Source organism: Poecilia reticulata, linkage group LG15 (genome assembly GCF_000633615.1).
Source record: "Poecilia reticulata strain Guanapo linkage group LG15, Guppy_female_1.0+MT, whole genome shotgun sequence".
NCBI classification, from domain to species: Eukaryota; Metazoa; Chordata; class Actinopteri; order Cyprinodontiformes; family Poeciliidae; genus Poecilia; species Poecilia reticulata.
The window spans coordinates 22,545,278-22,559,288 of NC_024345.1; the positions used below are offsets into that span (position 1 = coordinate 22,545,278).

The 14,011-nt window shown below is 41.9% G+C and overlaps 1 protein-coding gene across 6 annotated transcripts in view; it reads left to right on the forward strand.

Annotated features, from left to right (window-relative positions):
• ret (ret proto-oncogene receptor tyrosine kinase) overlaps positions 1–14,011 on the forward strand; it is a 44,759-nt gene that overhangs the window by 25,585 nt on the left and 5,163 nt on the right. For 4 of the 6 annotated variants that reach the window (XM_017308992.1, XM_017308990.1, XM_017308991.1 and 1 more), the window contains 18 exons: positions 413–649; positions 1,887–2,177; positions 2,648–2,886; positions 2,979–3,055; positions 3,583–3,701; positions 3,775–3,974; positions 5,979–6,261; positions 6,335–6,466; positions 7,318–7,428; positions 7,525–7,659; positions 9,318–9,571; positions 11,240–11,387; positions 11,487–11,594; positions 11,668–11,882; positions 12,534–12,656; positions 12,741–12,811; positions 13,224–13,361; positions 13,494–13,593. In XM_017308992.1, coding sequence (XP_017164481.1) covers positions 413–649; positions 1,887–2,177; positions 2,648–2,886; positions 2,979–3,055; positions 3,583–3,701; positions 3,775–3,974; positions 5,979–6,261; positions 6,335–6,466; positions 7,318–7,428; positions 7,525–7,659; positions 9,318–9,571; positions 11,240–11,387; positions 11,487–11,594; positions 11,668–11,882; positions 12,534–12,656; positions 12,741–12,811; positions 13,224–13,361; positions 13,494–13,593 — 2,981 coding nt within the window. The remainder of the gene's footprint in view (positions 1–412; positions 650–1,886; positions 2,178–2,647; positions 2,887–2,978; positions 3,056–3,582; positions 3,702–3,774; positions 3,975–5,978; positions 6,262–6,334; positions 6,467–7,317; positions 7,429–7,524; positions 7,660–9,317; positions 9,572–11,239; positions 11,388–11,486; positions 11,595–11,667; positions 11,883–12,533; positions 12,657–12,740; positions 12,812–13,223; positions 13,362–13,493; positions 13,594–14,011) is intronic. The other 2 variants (XM_017308993.1, XM_017308994.1) reach the window with 1 other exon arrangement.

The following is a 14,011-nucleotide window of genomic DNA, read 5'->3' on the forward strand; positions in this document are numbered from 1 at the left end:
TCCATCCATCCATCCATCCATCCATCCATCCATCCATCCATCCATCCATCCATCCATCCATCCATCCATCCATCCATCCATCCATCCATCCAAATGATACCAACAGAACCAAATTATTTGCCTAAAATAAAGATGATCCTTATCACCATGGCAACTAGCGATCCTTGAACATCTTGAACAGAATCAGGGTCAAGGGTCGTCCCTAGTGTCAAACTCACACCAGGGACACGTGGACTTAGTCCTGAGAAAGTGGAGCTGGCTCTAGCTTTGGTTATTTTGGACACTACACATCTTGAGGGACGGCGTCTTTAGTCTTTTCTTGATCCAATAAAAACTCACTTAAAGTTCTGAACGGTTAAAGGTCCGGTTCAGTTTCCAGTGAGATCATTTGGTGTTTTTCTTCCCCCTGCAGGAGTGGCGGGGTTGTACTTCCCTCAGAGGGAATACACTGAGACGGTGTACGTTGGACAGGAAGCGGGGACGCCCGTCCTTCAGGTCCACGCCATGCTGGACGGCCGGTCCGAGCGGCCGCATTTCTACCTGTGTGGCAGCCGGCGGCCGCCGTACGCGCTCTGGTTCCAGATGGACGTCCAGACCGGAGAGCTGTCCCTCAGCAAGACGCTGGAGGAGACGGACTTCGCCTCGCTGTGTGAGTTGGACACAAGCTGTGGCTTCCACCTTCTTCAAGTCAAACAGAATTGGTGTCAAACGTTTGTGCAGCAACAATTTTAATTTGTGCCGCTAATTTTTATATAAATTTTTCAGATATTCAAAACATTCAACAATATTAACAAAACATTTCAGAGGTCAACCAGCCAAAATGGTGTCCATTGCCTCTGCTACGTTTGTGCGGCAAAATTTTTTCATTTGTGCTGCTATAACTTTAAAGATATTAATAAATGTTTCCAGAGGTCATGACCTGGCCACCATTTTCAAATCGAACAAAATGGGTGCCAATCAGTTCTGCTACATTTGTGCTGCAAAGATTTTCGTTTGTGCTGCTATAATAATATTATGATTATCAATAATATTATTACAATTTAGTAGCGTTCTCAGGCACTCAAAGATGCTTAAAGATATGAATAAAAACGTTTCCAGAGGTCAGAGGCTACGTTTGTGCTGCAACATTTTTTGTTTTGTGCTGGTTTTGTTTAGAATATATTGTGTTTGATTTTGTAAATCTATGTGTCTGAAACTCGCTAGAAAAATCTGATGTTATCACTACTAAAATGATAGCGGCACAAACAAAAATCTTTGCAGCACACACGTAGCAGAGTCAATTGACGTGTATTAAAATCTTTAAAATTGTTTGACTTCTGATGACCTCTAGAAATTTATTTTATTAATATCTTCAAGGAACTTTGAGTGTCTGAAAAATTGCTTTGAAAATCTGATGTATAATTATTATTATTGTTGTTAAAATGAAAGCAGCACAAAAAATCTTTACAGCAGAAAACTATCAGGGCTGATTCACACCAATTTTGATTTTGTTAATGTGGTGGGGCTGGTTGACCTTTTATGACCTCTGGAAACCATTATTATCTTTAAAACGATAGCAGCACAACGAAAACCTTTTGCAGCACAAACATTTTGGCAGCGCTCTCCTTTGGTTTGAAGGAGGTGGGGAACCAGCTTCGCTCAGGTTCAGTTTCCTGATTCTGATGCATTTTCCTGCTCTCCTGCCAGATGCCTCTCCTAAATGCACTTCCTGATGTTTACGCTCTCTGCATGCTAATAACGCTCTGGCTCTTTGTCCGGGTTTCTTCCGCCGCTCTAATAACATAATTGCATCGCCTCAAAGTAAAGCCAAGTCATCAGAAAAATAAAGAGTGCAGTCTGAGATTAAATGGCCTCTTTTGTTTGTTTTGGTCGCCGTTTCTCATCAGATCAGAACTCCTGGCCCGCCAAGCGGCTCACTCTCCAAGTCATGGCTCTGAATAGCGTCAGCAAGCGCGCGCCGTGCTCCAGGAACTCAGCTCACATCACGCTGGACTTTGTCAACGGCTCGATGCCGCGCTGCGCCCAGACGGACATGAAGGAACTCTGCTTCCCGCACAGAGACACGTCCAACCCGCACATCATAGAGAACAGGTTCCCTGGGGTTCTCCGCCAACTCCGGCGGCTCACCAGACTCGCCGTCTGCCCCAACTACACCATCACCTACGGCGTGGAGTCAGGTGAGACCAGCTGTCACCTGCTGGCGGATTTAGAAACAGCAGCATAATGGTTTCATCTCTTCAAAATAAGATTTGATGAATAAAGAAACAAATAAACGTGCAAAATGTCAGTGTTTATTGTTTTAAATAAAGTTACTGAGAAAATAAAGAGTGAAGATAAAAAATGGAACTGTGGCATAAACTGTCTTCACTTATTTCAAAATAAGAGCATGAATACTTGACTACTTGACAATCAAAACATTTAACTTTATTCAGCTGAAGATTTACAAAACAGACAAGTAAATTAGTGCTTTAGTTCATGTAGGGGAAGCTAAATGTTTTCAAAGTTAGCCGAAGCGCTAACTGAAGGTTTAGCTGTGCAGTTAGCGGATTAGCATAATGTTGTGGCTCAGTGGGAACGTTTTGATGAGTTCAGGACGTTTGAACTCCTCTGCAAAGCTTTTCACTCACCAGCGTTCATGTTTCTGCAGAGACTCCTGCTCCGTTCGCCGTGAACGGAAACACCTCCGAGCTGGTGGTGACCGCCCCGCTGGACCGGGAGGAGAGCGAAAACTACAGACTGCTGCTGGTTTGCACCGTACAAACGGAGAGCGTCGTCACCAAGGTGGAAACTCCGCTGGACGTCTTCGTGGACGACGAGGACGACAACGCGCCGTACGTCAACGGGACGGACACGGCGGAGGTCGTGATCAGTTTTAACCGGACGAAGGTGGGAGGCAAATCTGGCGCATTTCACCTGAGGAGTAATACGTTTATTTTTAATACCGAGACTCAAACTGAGGGTTTTTTCTTGTTTTTCAGGGCGCAGCTTTTGGCACCTTGTTTGTCTTTGACAGGGACTTAACCACCTTGTTTCCTAAAGACCTGAGCCAAAACAGGTAGCCAAAAATATCACTCGAGTAAAACTATCATCACTTCAATATAAATATAAAAGTAAAAGTAAAAGGAGGCCTCCAGGAAATTACTCAAGTAAGAGTAAAATAGTATTTGGTTAAGTCTACCAAAGTAGACTTTTGAGTTAAAATATCCAAAATTTAACCAAATATTTTGTCTAGTTTCTTGTTTTTGTTTTAGACTAAATAAATTAACTTGCTTTAAGTCAATAATGGTTCGATGTAGAAATGTCCTGGTTCCACTGGTAAATCTTTTCACTTAAAACAGGAAAAATGTCTTATTGATGAAAAACGACGTATTTAGCTTGTTGCTAAATAGTTAGCCTGAACCTTCATAATCACATAAAGATTCTTACAAAGTCAGTCTTTTATCACCTGGAGAACATTTCCAGAATTAAAGGACTAATGTTCCAGCACTACTTCAAGCAAAAGTAAAAAGTACAGTGTAGTAAAAATACTCCTAAAAGTAAATTTTTGTAGTAAATGTAACTAGTTACTTCCTGGCTTTGCAGGTATGTGGGGACTTTGCTGAGCAGTGAGTCCTGGATTAAAGACACGTTTGACATAAAGGCCACCTTCAGTGAACGCAGAGCGTCTCCTGGTGGCATTCGAGAATCAGTTTACGATTACCGTAAGTAACCCTCTGAATGAGATTCCCTCTGAATCAAGAAAATAACTTCATTTAGAATAAATCTCCTCCTCAGAGCTGATCCTGAAGAGGAACCTGGACATCACGGAGAACCGGACTGTGTTTCTGGATTATCTGGTGAATGACACCACCTATCCGGGTCTGGAGGGAACGGTGCTGCTGCACTTCAACGTCACCATCTTACCGGTTCAGATCCGCTTCGCCAACATCACACACGTCTTCACGCTGCCACGAAAAGCTTCAGTATACGCACAGGTACGCAGAAACCGCTACCGTGCACAACATATTTTATAAAATGTCATTTTTCTGGTGTGTTTACCGTAAAAGTGAGCTAAATGTGTGTCAAACGTAGGCATAACTGATAAAAAAAATACGACCAAAGAAAGATTTTTACTCCCGTCATTCAAAACTTATGTATTATAAAAGCATTATTTACAATATTCAGGTAATTCAGGTCCGTTTCCTGTGAAAACAAAGCAGTTTATTTTAAAACTGCTCTAGAAATGACAGATTTTACTTTATTCTGTGTATTTTAAAATATTTCTGTTAAATTTACAGTCTTAATAGCACATTATGTGACACATATCCTGTATAATTCATCTTAAAAAAAGACAACTCTGTAAGAATTAAAACGCAGCTTTCAGGCCATTAAAATACAGAGAAACTAAATGAAAATGAGAGAAAATTCAGCTGTTAATGTTAAATTTATCTGACTTTTTTTCTGTAATCTATGTATATTATGGGGAGCCTTTTATAAAGTCTGACTTCCTGCGATTTGGTTTTTTGGGTCTCTATACTCAATTTTGCAATGACTTGATTGCTAAATTAGTTGACGATTATTAGGCCTGTCGCAATAAACGATAAATCAATTAATTGGACGATAAAAAAAACTATCGAGATCATTTTAATTATTGTCTTTATTGTCTCTTCCTGCCTTTTTTTTCCTTTCTGTTGATGACGCTGAATGAAAAAGGCTCAGCTCCGGTGCTCTCCACTGACCCTCCCTTCTTCATTTCCTTAGTCTAATGTCCAGCGCACATTACACGAGCTGTCGGCCCATTTTCAAACCCTGAGAGACACATTAGCCGACAGAAATCCCAGGTATAACGGTTCGATCGGGTTCGTCTGCCGTGTAGTGTCCAGCCACATGGGCACAAAATAATGGCTCCAAGTCCAGTTAACTAATTTTAAAATCAGGCATTAATCAATGCTTTACTAGAATCTACCTGTGATGCATGTGGCTAGAGTCAGCGTAAAGTCCTGACTGAATGAAAATCATTATAACCTATTTATGTCACTTTAATGAAGAACAGCTGAAAACTTACCTGGTTCATCAACTGCGGTAGCAATTTGGCTCCAACTCCTCCCCTTGTCATTTCTATATTCTTTGCACGAAATGTTGAATAAACATTAATGTTGTTTCCACATATCATCTCCAATGTCCGCTGGATTTCGGGTTGCGGTTTCAGCTGTTTGGGATTCCCCTCCGTAATTTCCCCTCAGAAAGCAGGAGGAGAATCCGCGCTTTCTGATTGGCTACCTGTCACATTCAGCGGAAAACCCCTGATTTAGATCCGAGCGGCCACGACGATCTACCGTAACCCACCACACACCGCAGGATGATCGGTTAGATCGGCCAACGATCTAAGATTGTCATAAGGAGAAAATAGGGGCAAAAAATGGTGTAGTGTGAACTATTGCATTAGGTAGTCGGATGTGCCGGTTTTCTCTATTTAAATCTAGAGATTACTGAAGGGCAATACAGACCTAATAATCTGCACTCTTTTGGTTGAATGCAGTATTTATTTCCACTTTGGCTTTATGTTGTTTAGTTTTTATTCAAGTACGTTTTTTGTTAATGGAGACTGAGAATCCATTTTATTTTTGTTTTTGGTTGTTTTGTTTAGTTTATCAGTTCCAGATATTTATTTTTAAAATAAATATCAGGAAATCGCATGTATGATTAGTCATTTCCATTAAATCAGTGTCAAAAGGTCTTGAAACAATATTATCGTTTATCGCAATAATTTCTTTAGACAATTAATCATCCAGCAAAATTTGTTATCGTGACAGGCCTAACGATTATTGAATAATTGATTCAGAATGATTAATCGTAAACATTATTTTGGTTTTCTACAGGACATAAGTCAAAGTAAAGGTGAAAAGCGGTTGTAAATGGTTCAAAGTTGTATAATTAATTTAAAAAACATTTTTTTAATCCACAACGTGTCTGAACCACGTTGTTGTTCTTCCTGTCAGGTTGGAAGGATCTGTGTGGAAAACTGCCTGGAGTTCGACGGCTTCAGCGTCTCGTACCAGCTGGAGGTTCCGGATAAAAACATGTCTTCTGAGCTGCTGTCGTGTTTTTCCGCTATAAGCATCACCCAGGCTCCAGACAGGATGCTGGGACTGTTATATGTTAACAACTCCGGCGCGCTGAGCAGGCCGGGCTGCCAGGACCTGGACTACACGGTGGTAGCTCAGGAGGAACACAGTCAGCTGGTCGCCAGCACTCAGATCCGCATTTTACTGCACGGTGAAGGTAAAACACCCCAGCCAGCGATACATACTCACCACATTCAGCTGGTTGCTGATGTTTCTGACTCTGTTTCAAGCAGCAAATGTCAGTCAGGAGAGCCAGCAGCTGCTGTCCTGCGCAGAGAACCGACAGAGAGACGACTGTGAGGCGTCTCAAGGCCTGGGAGCAACGACTGGGGCGTGTCAGTGGAGGCAAGGCTCTGAGAAAGGTAAAACGACAAAACAAAGCATAGCAGAGGCTCTTAGTGCTGCAGCAGCAGCCATTTTGTTTAATGGCGTCATTAAACAAAAAGAAATGTATCAAAACCCCCTTGTTCCAAACAGGTTAGGAAACTGGATCATCATCCATGAAAACTTAGTTTATTTCAACAAAAATGCAGAAAATAAAAACTTATATTGATTCATTACATACGTTATGCTAGCTGCGGTATGTAACTTTTATGAAAAGTTTTCTTTACATATTGATGTTGTTGCTATTTTGTGACAAAATGAGATGTAATCTGAAAAATTCCATCTCTTCTCCTTCTCCCAGTGCTCCCAGTACTACCTAGAAACAACCAATCACAGCCAGAAGGCAGGTCTTAGCACCTGTCTTAGCACCCGTTAATGCTAATGCTAGTTAGCATGACCACCGATGACAGAGGATAAATAAGAGAAACTAGAAAATTTCACAAGAAATTTAAAAGTGTTCATCCAACAAAGTGTGCATTGCGTACCTGTCGGACCTGAATCAGGCGCTTTGACGCGGTTAATTAGCAATAATGCTAAGACTAGCTAAAATGTAGTCGATAGCATGTGGGGTATTACTAGCATGTTGACTAACATGGAGTTATTCCTTTCAGTTTGCAAACAATGTTGTGTAAACTAAGATTAGCAACAATGCTAAGGTTGGCTAAAATGCTGTTATGTGGGCTAGCAGTAGCATGCTAACCACTAGTAACATATTCTATAGTGTCAAGAATAAAAAGCTTAAATTTTGTCAAAGAAAAGAAATCCGATAATAAAGCAGTCATTGCTGAAAAGATGAAAAAATAAACATATATTTTTGTTTATTTTCCAGGAATATCTGAAAACTATTCGACCTGCTCCCCTGACCTGCGAACATGTCCCGATAGCGTTTGCGATGCGGTGGAAAGCAGAGACACGTCGATTTGTCCGCAGGACTGTACGAGTAAGAAACAGCAACTTCTGTTAAAGCTCCTTCATGTTTCATACGTCATGTGAAACCACCTGTATGTGTAGATTACATGCGTGTTTGTTTGTGCAGCGGAAAGTGTAACCGGAGGCCACGAACGAGGCCTGAGTGGGAGCGGCATCAGAGCCGGCTATGGGACCTGCTACTGCTTCTCTGAGAAATGTTTCTGCGAGAACGCGGACGCCGAGGCCGTTGTGTCAAAAAACAGTAAGTGAGGCAGGAGGAGGTCATAATGAATACTAAAAATTAAGTCTTATCATTATGTAAATTTAATAATTTGCATGTTTTTGTGCTTCAATTTGTGTCTCAACAGCTTCTAAAAACACCCAAGTGCTTAAAAAACACAACACCAAGCCATTTTTTGGCAATAAGTTCATGTTGTTTGGTGTCTGGAAAATTATCTATTTCAAAAACTTCCAGAATGTAACGTCACAACCCAGCAGGTGCTGCACCGTTACCTAGCAACAGCAATGGAATTTTGCTGGGGTTGCTAGGTAACCGGGCTCTATAAAACATGTAATAAGGCGTTTTCGCACTGCAGGGAACGGTACGGAACGGAACGGTTTCGACCGTGTTCGCATTAGAACTTGCGACCGGTTCCACCCGGTCCCTTGGATCCACAAGAGCTGTGTTTCCAATCGGGCCGGCCAAGCGGTTCTGCTTAGAACCAGCAGCTGATTGGCCGCTGGTTGTTATGGAGTCAGACGTTGATTTTCCGTTGACAGCTGGCTCTCACTAAACTGTATTTTATTTTGCAAAGAGTGCTCTTTTCAATATGTTTATTATTAGTTTCAATTAGCAATGGATTCGTCTCAATATTATGCAATCACCTGGTCTAATAATGAGGTTTTTTTTTATCCTCCGTTTACTCGCTGATGAACGAGTACAGGATGATTTGGATCGGTCAACGAGGAATGAGAAAGTTTTCCGCCGCATCTCTGAGGAAAAGGCTTCGGCCGCTACATCGAAACCATTGTTTCAAACATAGTGACGTCAGGTTCAGCTTCGATGGCCCTCGGTGTAATGCAAACACAACAGGGCTGGAACCGTTACGTTCCCTGCAGGGCGAAAACGGCACTGCAGGGAACGTAGGTCAACTTTAATGGAAATAAGTTGCATTTTTCCACCCGCCCAACAACATACAACAAACGTCTAATCATTACAACAACTGATTGGCTGAACCTTGTTTTGTGTAAATGTGTATATTCAAATATGAAAACTTGGGCCAATACCGATATGCAATATTATAATATGTTGCTTACAGGCTACTGTCCTGTAATGTACAGATTTCTGCATGGATCTTAATGGTTACTTTCACAAATCGTTCAGAATACTTTCCTGAACATGCAGTTATTTGAGGAACTTTCATACAACTTAAATGTTTCCTTCCTGAAATCAAATGGACACTGTCCAAAACTTACAGGTTGGTTCCTGGCAGAACCCTGCAGAACCGTCAGGTTACTTTCTGAAACTAATTGTTTACTTATTATGTAATGTTCCAGAATTAACCAAAACGTTCCACAGCAGATGTTGTAGCTTACTTTTGAGAATGTTCTAAAACTACCAGAATACTTTCCAGAACTTGTAGTTTACTTTTTCAGAACTTTCTGGAACTTGAATGTTCAGTTCAGTCTCTATGTTACTCTTCTGTCACTTTGTTTTTGCTTATGTTAATGTACTTACAGGTTATAAAATAATTAATCGCAAATTAATCATGTATACTTTAAAAAGTATTTTATTCTTTTAGCAAACTAGAAAAAATCATAGAAAAAATATATAAAAAATTGTGTCGACTTTAGAGTGAGTATGCTGGGATTGGGATATTTTGCATATAGCTGTTATTAATATATCGTTTTTTCCGTCAGGGTTCCCAGACGTGATATGTGACGACATGTGTAAAACCATCGTTGCCACCGCTCTCCTCTGCTGCTTCATCATTTCCGTCCTCCTGTCCTCATACTTTATCCACCGGTACCACAAGAACTCGCCCAAGGCTCCCATCGCGTTCGCTGAGATGACCTTCCGTCGGCCAGCTCAGTCTTACCCCATCAGCTTCCCCGCCAACAACGTGCGAAGGGGCTCACAGGAATCCATAGAGGCAGACGCCTTTAAAATACCTGTAAGACCTTCTGTCAGACTTTGTGTAACGTGTGGGATCAGCTTATGATTAATATGGATTATTAGATTAAAATTTGTTAACTATTAACGTCCGTTTAAGCCAGTGGTCCCCAAGCTATGGCCAGCGGGCCGCATCCAGCCCGCCTCCACATTTGGTCCGGCCCCCTGAACAATACCAGAGCATTCAGATTTTTTTTTAATATATTGTATTTTAAACCACCAGGGGGCCCTTTAGCAGGAAGTGTGCCCTGTAAACTGTTGGCGCATTGCTGCCATCTGTTGGACTTTTATGTTATTTAATCAGTACGGTTGTTTGCTAGCAGATGATCGCCGCATTCCAGGTCGAATTCTTCTAAGTAATGCCTGTAAGTAGCAGCTTATACTTCAAAACGAGTCTTTATGTTTACATATGAGGAATTTATATGTTAAAGCTACTTTCCCTCAATGGAATATATACTAGTCAGTCCCAGTGACCGTTTCACTAACGGTTTTTCCCCATGTGCTTTCTGGGTAAAAATCAATCGAGAACCCTCCCCCCCCCCTCAACAATTTCCGGCAGCGCAAGTGATAAACGTGTAACACTTTTTCTGTTACAAACTGACTCCGGCCCCCCACCAGAGAAGGGAAAAGTTATGTGGCCCTCACAGGAAAATGTTTGGGGACCCCTGGTTTAAACCTTAGTTTTAATGTTGTAGTTTGGCCGCCATCCAGCAGAGGGCGCCACTTGAGTCCGTTGATAAGGAAGCTAAGATGGCGGGTACGCCAGAACGGGGAAGGGGAAACAAGTCCGGTGAGGGATGAAAAATGCACTTTATGCGGTTCTGTTTAGGAAGATAAGCACTCGACAAAACTACTTTAGTTATCAACTTAATAGCGTTTTATTCAAACGAACTGAGAAGGCCAGGATGTGAAGGCAGATGGATGTGAGGGCAAAACGGAGAAAAACATGGCGCCAATACGCACGGTGGATTTTAACCGGTGTCGAGCGTTTCATGGCCCTCTTGATACAAGATAAAACTCAGGTTTTTAAGGAAATAGCTGCTTATCAATTAGTCGCTAGTTGATTGGTAAAATCAATAAACTTATTATCTCATTAATCGGTAATTTGCATCTCAAGTTGGATCTTTTGAGTAAATGGTGTGCAGAGGCGAGTACCCAAAAATCGCACTCAAATAAAAGCAGCACTACTTCAACATATTTTATTCAAGCAAAATTAAAAAGTAGTCGTCCAAGAAATTACTGAAGTAAGAGTAAATATTGATTTGTTAAAAAGTAACTGATCAGTCATTTAATGTGTAAAAAGTACGTCATCAGACAGACCAAACTACAGAGTTAAGTGGAAATTTTGGTATTTTAAGGATGCAAATGGCAATAATTTGCATAACTAACAAAAAATAACACAATCAGGAAAAATATTTTGGTTCTAAATCAGTTTCTTTCAATAAAAAACGTATGAAACTTTAACAAAAACTGCTGGTGTGTGTCTGTGTCTGGTGGATTTTTGGTTAAAACATGTTTGTTTTTCATTCAGGGGGTAGAAAATACAGAAATTTTACTCAAGTAAGAGTAGAAATACTTCATAATAAAACTACTCAAGTAAAAAGTGCAGTTTTTACTTTTAATTCTTACTACGGTACCTAATTCTGATGATGTGTTATTGTTTTAACAGGAGGATCCAAAGTGGGAGTTTCCTCGTAAAAACCTGGTCCTGGGGAAGACTTTAGGCGAAGGGGAGTTCGGTAAAGTCGTCAAGGCAACGGCGTTCAGACTGAAAGGAAAGGCCGGTTACACCACTGTGGCTGTGAAAATGCTTAAAGGTAAAACTGGCCAAGCAAGTAATGGAAGTAATGATGATATATGAGGAGTGAGAGCCTGAAAAAGACGAGGTGCTTCTTCCTCCTCTTCCTCCTCACCAGAAAACGCTTCGCACACCGAGCTGCGTGACCTCCTGTCCGAGTTCACCCTCCTGAAGCAGGTCAACCACCCACACGTCATAAAGATGTACGGCGCGTGCAGCCAGGACGGTGAGGCCTCGCTCCGTCTCCTCCGCCGTCGTGTGCGCCGCTCGGCCTCTGAGTGCTGCGTTTCTCTCAACAGGGCCGTTGTACCTCATCGTTGAGTACGCCAAATTTGGGTCGCTCCGTAATTTCCTGCGTGAGAGCAGGAAAGTTGGCCCCAGCTACATGGGCAGGGATGCAAACCGAAACTCCAGCTACCTGGAGAACCCCGACGACAGGGCGCTGACCATGGGAGACCTCATCTCCTTCGCCTGGCAGATTTCCAGAGGCATGCAGTACCTGGCAGAAATGAAGGTGAAGCCGCCGTGGGCCTGTCAGCGTCCAGCAAATCAGTTCATCGCATGAGCTCAATAATTTCCATTTGCATCATTTTGTTTCTTTTTCTACCAAAAACTGGATGACAAACGTCTGGTGCTCTGGTCTCAGCTGGCCCTTTTGCATGTTTAGAGACTTCATAGTTAATTTTATTTAACATTTCTGTTGTTTTGTTTATTTATTTTGGACATTTAAAATGTCTTTGAGAACGTGTTCTTACATTGTTACCATTCTACCATTTTTAATGGTCTTAAAACGGCAATATCATCATTTATCGCGATAACTTCTGGGATGATTTATCATCCTACATAATTTGTTGTCGTGACAGGCTTAACTGTTAGCAAGTAAGCATTTCATATTCTGAACATTTAAGCTGAAATAATGACTAAAATCTCATATTTATTACCAATAATAAATTAAATCAGTTCAGTTAGGATTACAAAAATTATTTCAATTAGCTGCAAAAGCAAAGAGAATTTTTATTTTACTTCCTTTTACTCCCGAAATGATTAATCGGATTAATTGATATTAATTTGACTCAAACAGTGAGAAAGATGAGCTTTGTGTGCGTTTAAAATCCTGTCTCAGCTGAAAGCGGTTTTATTTGAAGTTTTATTTCTGCGCCATCAGCTCGTTCACAGGGACCTCGCTGCGCGAAACGTCCTGGTCGCCGAGGGACGCAAGATGAAGATCTCCGACTTTGGTCTGTCCAGGGACGTTTATGAGGAGGATTCGTACGTTAAGAGGAGCAAGGTTGGGGGAAAAAATATATAATTTAGGCAAACCAGAACATTTTGTAACGTTAAAACCCAAACTAAGTCTGGTTCTGTTCAACAGGGCCGAATTCCTGTGAAGTGGATGGCGATAGAGTCTCTGTTCGATCACATTTACACAACGCAAAGCGACGTGTGAGTATGAGCTGATTATTGGTGTAACTTTCACAACTACAGCAGAAATAATGGTTACAATTAAAAAATTAAAGGACCAGCTGGAGAACCGGCTGGTTCTTTAATTAAGAAAATATACATGTGAAAGAAAAGAAATGCAGAATCTCGGTAAATTGGATGGAACTTCCTCTGATCTGCATCAGTTTATCGTGAAAGCGGTAGTTAAAAAGTAGTAAAAGCATTTATCCTGTTATAGACCGTAAGCATGAACGTTTCATCTGTCACCGAGCTCATGCTGGGTTTATTTTAAACGTATCAGTGCTTTCTGGTTGTAGCATTAAGGAAATGGATCAGTGTTTCCCAGAGTATGGGATTTGGATCAGAAGGAAGTTCGACTGTTTTTGTGACCTGAAAACGTTTCCCGGTTTTCCAGCTGGTCCTTCGGAGTGCTGCTGTGGGAGATAGTGACCCTGGGGGGAAACCCGTACCCAGGAATCGCTCCTGAACGCCTCTTCAACCTCCTCAAGACCGGCTACCGGATGGAGAGACCAGAGAACTGCTCTGAGGAAATGTGAGCCCCCGTCTTTTAGCATTTCTGCTGACGGCTGTAACTTCTCTCCGCCGCTCCAAGATGGGGTGAAACGAGTCCGTTGGGAGAAACGATTCGTGTTTCACGAGCTGTGGAACGTTTTTCCCTCTGTAGGTATAACCTCATGCTGCGGTGCTGGAAGCAGGAGCCGGACAAGAGGCCGACATTCTCAGATATCAGCAAAGAGCTGGAGAAGATGATGGTGAAGAGTCGGGTATGGAGTTCAGTTTGACACGATCTGAGCCGGATCCATTCATTCTATTGGGACAGAGCTCAGAGGGGGTTAGCGTAGCTGCTACAACACCTGTTAGCGTAGCTGCTACACTTGTTAGCGTAGCTGCTACACCTGTTGGCACAGCTTCTACACCTGTTAGCACATCTTCTACACCTATTAGCACAGCTTCTACACCTGTTAGCATAGCTTCTACACCTGTTAGCGTAGCTGCTACACCTGTTAGCGTAGCTGCTACACCTGTTAGCATAGCTTCTACACCTGTTGGCACATCTTCTACACCTGTTAGCACAACTTCTACACCGGTTAGCACAGCTTCTACACCTGTTAGCACATCTTCTACACCTGTTAGCACAACTTCTACACCTGTTAGCACCGCTTCTACACCTGTTAGCACAGC